The sequence below is a fragment of the Malus sylvestris genome, chromosome 16 (assembly GCF_916048215.2).
Source record: "Malus sylvestris chromosome 16, drMalSylv7.2, whole genome shotgun sequence".
In the NCBI taxonomy this organism is placed as follows: Eukaryota; Viridiplantae; Streptophyta; class Magnoliopsida; order Rosales; family Rosaceae; genus Malus; species Malus sylvestris.
In genome coordinates, this window is record NC_062275.1 from 33,358,778 (window position 1) to 33,370,622 (window position 11,845).

The window sequence follows — 11,845 nt, forward strand, 5'->3', positions numbered from 1 at the left end:
AACCATCACCACCGATTGCCTTTTTGCCACAGACGTACACTCTGGTACTTTAGTAGTGCTTGTAGTACCACAAACATTAAAAATCAGAATGGCAAGAGAGTAGTATTAACCAAAATCCTAGATCGATCATGTCCTTCAATGATGTACATGCCTTCCTTCCCCTTCCTTCCCCTCTCCCTTCTCTCCTCTCTATCATCCCAAATATTCCCCCTTTCTCGCACCGTCCAAATTTTTCCAAGAAAATCATAACTTTCCCTGAAAACCCAAAACCCCTTATGCTTAACCCAGATCCAAAGATCCCTTCTTTCTTCCAAAAATTCATATTTTTTCCTTCTCTGACCGTCAATAGTCCGCAAGCGATAGATTCTTCTTCGACTTCATTCTTTTTCCAAGCTGAAATTTTTTCCCATTTCGTCTGAAAATTTGAAAATAATCATCCCGAAGTAGCCCTCTAAGGTCTAAGGGTCATAATAAGAGATTCCACCAAAGTATATGGTCACCTATGTGTGGTTGGGGTTGATAGAGATTTGAGGACTACCTAGATGGAAAAGGATTTGAAATCTTAGGAGGTGAGGTAGGATTCTTTTTAGTCTTGGTTATATATACTTCTTTCTCTCAAATCCCATAAAATCCACAATTTATTGAAATCCTCCAAAATCTTAATTTTTTTTAATACACTTAGATTTGGATGAATTTTAAAATCCTTTAAAATGTTTTAATTAACTACAACTAGATTTAAATGGAATCTAAAATCCTTTAAAATCTTTCAATTGACTACACTAGGATTTTAAAGTCTTTTAAAATACTCTCAAATCCGAGTTTGACTACACCTCTAAATCATAAAAATTGATATGATTCTAAAAAGATTATTTGATATATTTTTTATAATTAAATGGTCGTCGATTTTAATAACTTTTTTTTTCTCTGTTAATAGTGGTGATTTTTAGTAAAAATTAAGAAATTAAACGTTTTTATTATAAAAGTTATATATTAAATATTATTATTTACAAGAAATGAGGTACGTATATTCTTACTCGGAGATGCAAAGTATTATTATCCTAATTGTATTTAACATCGTTTTTCAATTTGCAAATAACTCGTATTATTAGGACACCAGCGAATATCCCTTCTCTCTCTCTTCCTTCTCTCTCTCTCTCTCTCCAAAACCACAATAAAATAGCAGAGAAGAGAGAAGAGAAAAGGTGCTGTGCTACTCCTTAATTTTCATTCTCTCTTAACTTTTCCCCAGAAAATTGCAGAAAGAGAAAAAAGAGAGGAAGACTTAGAGAGAGATGGGGAAAGGAGACGACAGTGGCGGCGATGTGAAGGTGGTTGGTGCAGAAGTGGGATCCGATAATAGTAAGTTCCCGTTGAGCTTTTGGGAGGTGACCCTGGCTTCCACCGTCGTATTGGGCTTCTTGTTTGGCCTTCTGGCTGTTTACCTGACCATGCCCGCATCGGATTACAGCTTCCTCAAGCTTCCCCGTAGCCTCCAAGATCTTCGAATCCTCAGGTACTCTTGTTTTTTCTTTTCTTTTTTCTTTTTTCTTTTTCAAATTTCTTGTGCATTTCCCATGAATCTGAATTGGGTTTTTAGGATTGAATTTTCCAGGAAAAACCACAAATTTTGATGGGATTTTTTTTTGTTTTCGTATGTCTCTGAATTTTTTTTGTAAATTATGGATTTTTAGCTTTCAATCCAATTAATAGCAAACTAATTAGGAAACCCATAAATTTATTTGGATGAGGCCTGATTTTTGTTTGGATCCATCTTCTTGCTAGATGCCTGAGGCATTTTATTTTCATTAATGGATAGAATGCTTGCCTTCTAATTATCTGCATTGGCCTTTGTATTTCTTAAACGTTATAGGTCATATTGTTAATGCACCGGGTTTTGGCCTAAGCGGGTTTAGATTCGGGCCTTCGATTGGTGTTCTGACACGAATGCAACTGTTACATTAGTTATTATAGTAATTTTGCATTGGTTATGACACAAATGCTATGCTGGATACGGAGTACTGCATTAGTCTGACCTTAATATGTAATAGGAGGAGAGATTAATGCTGGATATGGAGTATTGCATTATTGTGACCGTTAAGTGTTGATGACTTTGTAAGTGTTACTCGAAGATTTTGTGATGCATAGTTTTAAATTGTATTGTTGGAAAAAACTATGAACTTGGTTGCGTGTAGTTATGTACTCCGCTAGTATTATGACTAATGTATTGTGTTTTGTTCCATCTGCATGTGCTCTGTTTACGGTTACATTGTAGAATATGAATTTGATGGTATTATCCAGTTTTATTTATTTTGTTTTCTTGTTGTTATCTTCTTCTTGTTAGAGTTCACCTCGAGGACTACACAAGTGACTACACTGCTCAGGTTCTGTTAGGATACTGCATGGTTTATATATTCATGCAGACTTTCATGATCCCTGGTACTGTATTTATGTCCTTGCTTGCCGGTTCCCTTTTTGGAGTCTTCAAAGGTGTAGCTTTGGTGGTGTTTAACGCGACTGCTGGTGCATCTTCTTGTTTTTTCTTGTCAAAGCTGATCGGGAGACCTCTTGTCTTCTCTCTTTGGCCCGACAAGCTGCAATTTTTCCAAAACCAGGTACATTCAGATGTCTTCATATTTCTCATTGATACCTAACTTTCAAAATATGAGTGAATCATTTTATTGTTTTTCTAACAGGTAGCTAAAAGAAGAGAGGGACTATTGAACTATATGCTGTTTCTACGGTTAACTCCGACCTTGCCAAATACATTTATTAATGTTGCTTCACCAATAGTTGATGTGCCTTACCATATATTCTTCCTGGCAACTTCAATTGGTCTGATACCGGCTGCTTACGTCACTGTCAGGGTATGTATCCTGCACCTAATCTGTTTAAATATTGAAGTTTAGTTGTTGTCTAAGAACATCAGAATATTATAAGAACCCTATGCAGATCTTGAAGGTTTCTATTGCCGAACGATCCAGTTGACAATCAGTTATCTTGTTTTATATATTTTCCCCCTTTTTGTCATGGAGGAAGATTAAATATACCTTCAGCTCGACACCATCACTATCCACATTTTGACTAATGCAAAAAAGTATATAGTTGTCTTTAAAATGTTAGCTCTAATATCTGAAGACAAAAGAATCATTCTGGAGAATGGTTTTTATTTTGGGTCAATTACTGCACGGGTCGAGCTCAAACACCTGCTACCAGCATGTTAAGGTGGTGAGATATAGTTGACCCTAATCTATAAAGGACAAGTATATTAGCAATTTGTTTGAGTTGTCTTGTCTTCATAATGCTCTACTCGATTGTCAATGTTTGTGCCTATGTAATTGACTCCGTTTTTGTGCTGCAGGCTGGATTAGTTCTTGGAGAGTTGCGATCCCTTGGGGATCTCTATGACTTCAACTCGATAGCCACCTTGTTCTTCATTGGAGTTGTCTCAATTACTCCCACGCTAGTGAGCAAGAGCAAATCATAGTCTCTCACTTGCAGAACTTTGCTTGGTGTACACGAGGCCCTTGTTCTATTTGCAGCCGTATGGGTATCACCTCTGTACAGATTAGCGTCAAATAATTGCAATACAAAGGTATATGTCCGCTATTGGATAATACAGCCTGGTTGGAGCTCCATCGGATAAATTGTTATGTAGAAGGTGTCTCCGCGACCTTGGATGGAATTTGGTTACTGTCATGTTTCATTTGGGTGGTGGGTTTGGGTTTAATGTGTGTGTAATTTCAATTTCAGTGGTAAGAAAGTCTCTAATTTTATAGGGTATGTATATCATTCATTGTCAAGAAAAATGTAAGGGCAGTCTCTAGTGAATTTGTGACTTGTCTCAGCTCTTGTTGAGTTATCCAAGTCCCAAGATGATCTTAGTATTGTTTTTCATAAACTTGACGACTAAAACGTCAAGATGAAACTCACGTTACTGTCTTTCGTCAGGTTAACAATTTCATCATGGTGTTTGCTGATGCAGGCTGTGTTACACCCAACCCCACTTGTAAATCTAATTTTGCAATTCTCCCCAAATATTAATAGAATTATCAATTTGGTCCCTATTTTTTTACCCAATCAGGATCTGAAAAAGGAGATTTGTTCTCATCCTCAAACTGCCACGTGGCAGCACCCCAGCACCTCTCATGTTTCTCTCTCTCTCTCCCACCCTATGAGCCCCTTTCCTTTCTCTCTCTGTCTCTGCACTCACAACTCTCCTTTCCCTCTCTCGAAACCCTTTCATCCCTCTCCATTCCCTTCACCCGTGAACACCCAAGTGCACCCACACCCTTACCATCGCTCAAGCATCATCATCGTCATCAGCATTCTGCTCTCTCTCTCTCTCTCTCTTTCTCTCTCTCTCTCTCTCTCATCGTTGCGAGGAACGGTGGAACCCAAGAACTCTCCGACGAGATTCCTTCGTTTTTCCGATTAGGTAAGCTTCGTGTTTCCTCTATCTGTGTTAGATTGATGCTTGGATGTGGTTTATTGAGTTTTACCTTGTTATTGCCAAGGTTTTAGAACGAGACTAGCTCGGGGTAAAGCTCACCCATATCCTGCGAGCCCGTGGTTGTCGAGGGATTTTCCGATCACATTCGACCATTCTACGGCAAACCAAAGGTATAAAAACACTCATCTCATCTAGCTCTTCATTTTGATACCTAGATCGGGGTCTAGGGTGTGCGTCTGTAGTCGGCCGGAGCTATAGAAGCTCCGACGTTCTTCTCCGATTCGCACCAGGCCTTTCAGGCCATTCCTAAAACCCACGGGCCTTAGGCCCGTTGTGAACCAAGCCCAAAACCCTTTCCCATTCAGTTTAAAATTTTTGTTTTAATTCCTTAAGACCCAAAGGCCTTCGGGCCGTTTCCTTTAGGGCATTTGGCCCGTTGACCTAACCCAAAACCTTTTAAGTTTTATTTATTTGTTGTTTTTAAAATAAAGGACCTTGGGCCGTTTTTGTTAGGGGCTCTAAGCCCGAACCAACTCATTTGATCCAAATCCCTTAGGGCCTAATTGGCCCAACCCTAAGCCCAGACCCGTTTGACCCAGTCTGACCGTTAACCGTTGACTTTGACTTTTCCGGATTTCGTCCGGGACCTCTCCTAGGCTAATTTTGACGTCCTGAACCCGTTTTGAAGTCCGTTTTCCCAAATTCAATCGTTTGAGTAGAGTTTGACTAAATGTACCCTTTATGTGAATAGGTGCGATTATTAGCAGTGATTATTATTCCTTTTCGGTACGGCTTTGCACCATCAGTGTACGGTGAGTGGACCTCTTAAAAAATGCATGTTTTAATAGTAGAAATGCATACATTAAAAGCATGATTTAACGATTATGTTTTATGAAATGTTTTGTGAGATAACTTACTTACTTAGGCTAGATTAAATTATTACTATTTTTCCTATAACCCATGTTCTTATAGAATATCTGATAGATGACGATATGATATATAGAACATGTTTCGAACACCTCTTTATAGTATAGATGATGGATGACTTTATACTATGAAGTTGTTTTTTAATATATATATATATATATATATATATATATATATATATATGTTCGATGGTTTTGTACTTACCTAGTGGTCCTTTCTGCTACGAGATGTAGGGATAGATTCCGGTCCGTCCCGGGCGACGGTTTGGTGTTGGCATAGAGCCTGGAGTGTGTTTCCTTTGGCTATTTAGCACAGGGACGAGGAGTCGGCATGGGGCCTGAGGGTAATTTTCCTCTGATTATCTGCTCAGAGTCAGGGAGCCAGCATGGGGCCTAGGGGTTATCGAACATTCACTAGTGATTATTATATATACAAGTTATGATTTGAGACATTGCACGACATGCTAGGTTTTGGAAAACCTATGTTTATCATTATATATGTGTTTTCATAAAACCTGGGGGTTAGTACGTTGATAACTGTTTTACTATATATATTTATCAACTTTGTTCACTCACGTTTGTTTTGCACCCCCTTCAGAACCCTATAACGAAGAATACGATCTAAACTACAAGGATTTCCCTACCAGTGATTTAGTGCTATACCTTCTCTGCTTCGGCACCTATTGTAATAGCACTTCTCTATCTTAAATTCCTCTTGTACTCTGTATTAGACGTATGCTCTGAACATTTTGTGTGTTATCATAATTTTATTAATTAGCAATTGAACTTTAGTATTGTGTTATTAGTTCCTATTGCTTGTTTTAGCATATTTTCCAGCATTTGCTTAAATTAAATGGCTTTTGTCACTCTTCAGGTGTCGCCCAACACGTGACCATCCCGATGTCCCGAAGACATCGGGATCAGGCCGTGTCAAGCTGCCTGGTATGTCCAAGGGAAGGCCAAATGCTTTGTAACAATGCACGTGTGCCGTCTAATCTCCCAAAAGTTTGAAGTTGGTAAGGTATTTAAGCATCTAGAATTTGCTTGGCATGGAAGTTTAGAATTGCAGGCTTAGGCTTGGGAGCTCAAACAAATCATCTTTGGGAACGAATTTTACTTTTTCTGATAACGAGGATGCATTAGAATGAAGCCTGGAAGTACAAATTGAAACGTTTGATGCAAGTCTTATGGTGACTGTCTCGGAGGTGGCGGCAGCAGCGGCGTGCAGGGGCTCGTTGGTTTGTTCTATTTGCAACATCTGAAACTGCAAAAATCACCTTATCATGACAAACAAAAATCCAAAACCAAATTACCGCATTGGCATCTCTAAATGACTCGATATCCCAATAACCCAATAACCCAATAAAGTCATTAAGACATACTTTTTGTTTTTTTTGTTTTTTTTGTCAAACGATATATATTGTTAGATTAGCCGTTGGCGAGTCTGAACTCACGCCATGATGCAAGGACAACATTCCTCTCCACTACTGTGATAAGAGGGTCACTTGCATTGCATTAAGACTTAAAATTTCTTTAACATATCCATATATTCACTTATTAAAAGACCAAAGAGCCCCATAGTTAATGAAGTTAACGTTTCTCTCGACCCAATTGAAGAAATGGGGTAATATTAGGGGTGGGCACTTGGAACCGAAAACCGAAATCGAAACACGAATCGAATTGGACCACACCGAACGGTTTGGTTTTGCGGTTTTGAAATGGTTTCGGTTTCGAAACTGAACTGCGGCAAAGAAAAAGGTTGGTTTCGGTTTTGGGTTGTCAAAACCGCACCGAAACCGAAACCGAAACCGCACCATATATTAAATATTATGTTTGAAGATCAAAATAATGTTGTCTCTCTGTTTTAAATTAGTTTATTGTATCATCTTAGTATAAATTCTATTGTCAAAGACTTACCAGATCAATGCTTGATCTTCTTCACAATGTCATGAAAACCCCTATCAAAGTTCACCTCCTGCACAACGCATAATCTTTGTATTGATCAGTATTACGCAGTACAATCTGCACAACCTCTAGCTCATGTCATGCCCCTCTGACATATCCATGGTGACAGCCTAACTGCCTCATTCTTTGCAATCCTTTGGAATTCGGATCACACCATATTCTAAGTTCATCATTCGAGTGTAGTCCTTGATCATCGCATGGCTTCAATAATTCTGATAGCATTCTTGGCTTCAAAGGCACCAGAAAATGCTAGACTAGTAGCCACCAGAAAGAGTAGCTAGTGGCCCACTTAATGATTTCATAGCAGCTTAATATTTGTAATGTGTTTAAGGTAGATGATTGACTTGCTATCCCGGGATTGCACGCTGCGTATGTAGTCTTTCATAAGAACATATTGTAATACTACGGAAACAAACTCACACTTTTCAGAATAGCATAGGGAAATTGCATGGAGCATTGTTTTGCCACTGTTTTTTGCTGCATTGTTGTTGCTGTTTTTGCTACATGTTCATTAATTAATATACGAGAAAAATAAGACCGTCTTATGCATAAATAGATATATATTTTAAATTGTACATTTTTTTCTCAAAAACCAAACCGAAATCATTTGAAACCGCACTGAACTGAACCAAACGGTTTGATTTCATTTCGGTTTTGGCTTCAAAACCGCACCGCAAAAAGTTTCGATTTCAGTTGCGGTTTTACTCGAAACCGCACCGAATCGCACCGCGCCCACCCCTAGGTAATATCGGATAGAAATGATGAGTTGAGCGAATAAAGTGAGATTGAAAATAGTGCAAGGGTCGAAGTGGCTTTGTGTAGATTGTAGAGCACAAGAGCACGGCTACAAATAAGCCGTTTCAAGTATACAAGTGACGGTGAAGAGGGCAAAATCAAACCTAGGACTTCAAATGCTCTTAACCAATTAAACTACAAATCGGTGTTGAAGATGCTTACGGAGAATGGATTGTCTGGTGCTCTTAACCACTCCTCTCTTCCAATCTCTTTATTACCACGGATAAACCTCATTGTAATCCATGTATCTATCAATAGATTGGGAACCAGTCCAAGGAAAATAAAATCTGAATAACCAAGTAAAACAATATAATTAATTTGACAATCTCTGACTTGTACAAGAAATACAAATTTGGAAAGGGTACACATTTCGTGTATTCCTACCTAAATTTCTTGAATTTCTTTTTCTGCTGGGAGCTATCTGGACTCCGGCTATCCAGCTTACGCTTTGTACCTGCTTGTTTTGATGCAGCACCACCTTTCAGTACTTCTTTAGCCTTTCTCGCAGCAACAGAAGGTCTTTTATCTTTACGCTCTTTCGGCTTCACTCCACTAGGGGATCTTGATTCAAACTTATCTGGTCTACTGCCTTTTGCATTAAACTTCTTTTGGACACCAGGCTTACCAGCACGCAGGCCCTGGTAAGATGCTTTTGAACTAGACTTGTTAAAATCTGGACTCCTTGAGTCCACAGCTCGCTTTTTGGCTGAAGACTTAGCTTCTGGTGCAGATGAGGGGTTCTTTCTCTTCGTTGGGGTTGACTCTGGTTTTGCATGAGACAGCCTGAGCTCCCGATCCCCAAGCTTCAAGTTTCGCCTCTTAACAACCAAATTTGCAGCTTCCTGGATGCCCAAATAGACAGACAACAGAAGATACTGGATAAGATAATACATTGAAACAGGTGTACCTTGAGAAACTACAGCATATACAAATTCAGCTACAGAGTTTACATGACTATGGCACTCCGTACAGCAAACAATATGATTTATTTAGTCTAGTCAACTATGCACGTATTCAATACCACACATTCAACCTTAATTTTGAAGTAAAATATTTATGCTACAAGAATGTTCCGAATAAAATACAATCATACAGTCACAGAAACTACTGCGGCAACAATTCCATATTTCTCTCCTGAGTACAACTTTAAGACAAAGCAAATAAAGATAACGGCGGCAGCAGACACTTAGCAGCCAATATGCATAGTTCAAAAATTGATCAGTCATTCTTTTGCTTAATTAACGTCATTGTATACTTGCCAGCTACCATGGTTACAAATTCATAATTTTAGGGTTAAAGGAAAAATGTTTCACATATGTCCTAGGAGACAACTGGGTGTCAAATCAACATCCCCATGAGGACTCTCACTAAACGAGTACAGCACAGCATCCAAGAAAGTGAAAAGAATCAATTAAACAACCACATATCTGAGTTCAAAAGGCATGACATTGTTACAAAGAAATATCGATTGCAAATGGGGTTCGATAAGTGTTGGTGAAAATAACATACCCTTGTTCTAAACAAAACATAAGCAATGCCCTTTCCGATACCATAGTTAGGATCCCTGATTATGCGAATAGCTTCAACACTGGAACCGAGATTGTTGATACCACAAAACAACTGATAAACTTCTTCATCCTGCAAAAGAAAAGAAATTGTTATCCACTTATTGCAACTAATATAAATAAAAATTGTCAAATTGAGCGGGGAAAAGTTACAAAGAGAAATAATAATAATAATAAATCCTAGCAGAGTAATTCACCTTCACATCAAACGGAAGGTTACCCACAAAAACAGTTCTCGTGTGATCGTAAACAGTAGCACTCTCCCCTTTCAGCTTCTTACGAGGTGGGCATGCCCTGTCAACACGGATATGATGTCCTTCAACCTACATCAACATGCATAATAATTAATAAGTCAAGGCACAAGATTAACACTTCAGCTTTATGATAAGAAACAGCTTATGCAGAATGATATAAATCAGCCAACTTCATGATAATAACATACCACAGCCATGTTATTGGACAAGGAAGTCTGTGCCGATTCCTCCGTTTTGAAAACAACGTAGGCATTAACGCTGCAACACAAAGTCTATTATCTCAAAGGCAATCATAAATTTTTTAAATTTGAAATTTTCTTGCCAACAAGCATCAAAAGTCTATTATCTATATCATTTTACATGTTTTTAACAACTTAAAGTCACACGAAATGTAAATCCCTGACAACCTAAATGCATTGGTGAATAAGGGGGTCAATCTTCCACGGTAAGATTTTATTTGAGCTATGATAGATTACAATAGAACAGCTAAAAGCCTATACCCCTACCCAAATCTGATGGTAAATTATAAACAGGACCTTACGTGCTTAAAAACGTTTATAAATACAACAAGCAGTTCCTAAAACCAACTGATCATGTGAGCGCGAAGTGATTACCTGTCAGCTTTATCGTGGATTTGCTTGGTGAGTATTGCTCCCTTTCTGGGTCTTTTCGTCTGAACAAATAGAAAAAAAATGTATAAATCAGTAACAAAACAATATATTTAATCTCAAAACAGGCGAACACAAAGTACTCACATCCAAGATTGGCACGGAGCGAATCCTCACCGACTCCACCTCTCCAAACTTAGTGAACTCCTTCATCAAAGCCTTCTTCTTGACCTTCAAGGGCAAATTTCCAACAAAAACAGTCCTCAATAGCTTGCTCTCGTCATCAAAACCTTCGGTCGAAACCAACATATCAGCTGGGTTATCCACTGTCTTCCTCTTCTCCCCAACAGTCCTCTTCTCCTCCTTGTCCCCATCCTCCTCACCCTCCCTCACCCCATACTTCTTCACCTCATATTCCCTCTCAACCTCATCCCTTTTCCTCTTCTTCCCATCCTTCTTCTTCGCCGGGGCATTCCCTTTCTCCGAGGCTTCATCACTTTCCTGTCTTGACACCCCTTCAAACTCAGAACCCAAATTAGGGTTTTCAGAATCGGGCGTTTCCAGCAGCTTCTTTTTCTTCGTTTTTCTGCCCTCCAACTCCACAGGACCCTCTGAAACTTCTTCGTTAAGCGAACCGGAAGCCGCTTTCTCTTTGCTCCTCCTCTTCCGCTTCTTCACGTCACCGTCACCGTCATCGCCATTGTTTTCAGGCTCGACATAATTGATGTTTTCAGCAGGTTCAGCCGAAGGGGCAACAAACCCTTGGTCGGGTTCCTTGTTCTTCCTCCTAAAGGGGTTGCTGTCAGAGAAGATGGCAGGGGCGGCGTCGTGGCTGACGGAGTCGCCGAACAGGGTCTTGAAGACGTCGGACTGAGCTGCTGAAACGGCGTCGCTTTCTGGCTCCTTGGGTTTCTTCCTACCCATTGTATTTGGTTTGAAGGAATTCGAAACCCTAGAGTCCTCTTTTCTTACAGGAATCAGGAGGGAGCGTTTGGAAGCGGTTGCAAACAGAGTGGGCCGGATCAACTTCAATTTCAGACCTTGGTGGGCTCAGAGATCAAATGGGCCCAAAGACAAAACTGTACTATTTTCTCGAGAGATTTTCAGTGTATTCAGAACATCGTTATGTATTAAAATAACTTAGAAGTTGGACATAACAAACTTTTTGTCCTCTCATATTCTAACATGTACAAAATACCTTTTACATTTTCCACTTATGATGTGTCACATGGACTCCACTATCACTTAAAATTAAGTATTTAATGTGTTTAAAAAGGAGATT

General features: G+C 39.1%; 2 protein-coding genes and 1 long non-coding RNA gene across 3 annotated transcripts; 2 read left to right on the forward strand and 1 right to left on the reverse strand.

Annotated features, from left to right (window-relative positions):
- The first annotated feature begins 1,093 nt into the window (after positions 1-1,093).
- On the forward strand, positions 1,094-3,977 carry LOC126606655 (uncharacterized membrane protein At4g09580-like). Its single transcript, XM_050274038.1, has 4 exons — positions 1,094-1,513; positions 2,342-2,612; positions 2,694-2,864; positions 3,359-3,977. Exons 1-4 carry the CDS (start codon positions 1,293-1,295, stop codon positions 3,482-3,484), a joined length of 789 nt encoding a protein of 262 aa, XP_050129995.1. The 5' UTR covers positions 1,094-1,292; the 3' UTR covers positions 3,485-3,977.
- A 497-nt stretch (positions 3,978-4,474) lies between these two features.
- On the forward strand, positions 4,475-6,946 carry LOC126606660 (uncharacterized). Its single transcript, XR_007617288.1, has 5 exons — positions 4,475-4,620; positions 5,202-5,262; positions 5,611-5,720; positions 5,975-6,061; positions 6,251-6,946. It is a non-coding gene; the product is annotated as an uncharacterized LOC126606660 (long non-coding RNA).
- Positions 6,947-8,308: 1,362 nt separating this feature from the next.
- On the reverse strand, positions 8,309-11,531 carry LOC126606654 (uncharacterized). Its single transcript, XM_050274037.1, has 7 exons — positions 10,711-11,531; positions 10,570-10,628; positions 10,144-10,213; positions 9,899-10,024; positions 9,646-9,774; positions 8,521-8,978; positions 8,309-8,423 (listed from the first exon to the last, which is right to left on the reverse strand). Exons 1-7 carry the CDS (start codon positions 11,485-11,487, stop codon positions 8,351-8,353), a joined length of 1,692 nt encoding a protein of 563 aa, XP_050129994.1. The 5' UTR covers positions 11,488-11,531; the 3' UTR covers positions 8,309-8,350.
- Positions 11,532-11,845: the final 314 nt, after the last annotated feature.

Excerpts from the sequence above, each read along its gene's own strand:
- LOC126606655 (XM_050274038.1), top strand. The coding sequence starts at position 1,293 with ATGGGGAAAGGAGACGACAGTGGCGGCGATGTGAAGGTGGTTGGTGCA. Across the intron at positions 1,514-2,341 it reads CAAGATCTTCGAATCCTCAG|AGTTCACCTCGAGGACTACA; the intron begins GTACTCTTGTTT and ends TCTTCTTGTTAG. Across the intron at positions 2,613-2,693 it reads TGCAATTTTTCCAAAACCAG|GTAGCTAAAAGAAGAGAGGG; the intron begins GTACATTCAGAT and ends TTTTTCTAACAG.
- LOC126606654 (XM_050274037.1), bottom strand. The coding sequence starts at position 11,487 with ATGGGTAGGAAGAAACCCAAGGAGCCAGAAAGCGACGCCGTTTCAGCA. Across the intron at positions 10,214-10,569 it reads ATCCACGATAAAGCTGACAG|CGTTAATGCCTACGTTGTTT; the intron begins GTAATCACTTCG and ends TTTGTGTTGCAG. Across the intron at positions 8,979-9,645 it reads ATGTTTTGTTTAGAACAAGG|GAAGCTGCAAATTTGGTTGT; the intron begins GTATGTTATTTT and ends TTGGGCATCCAG.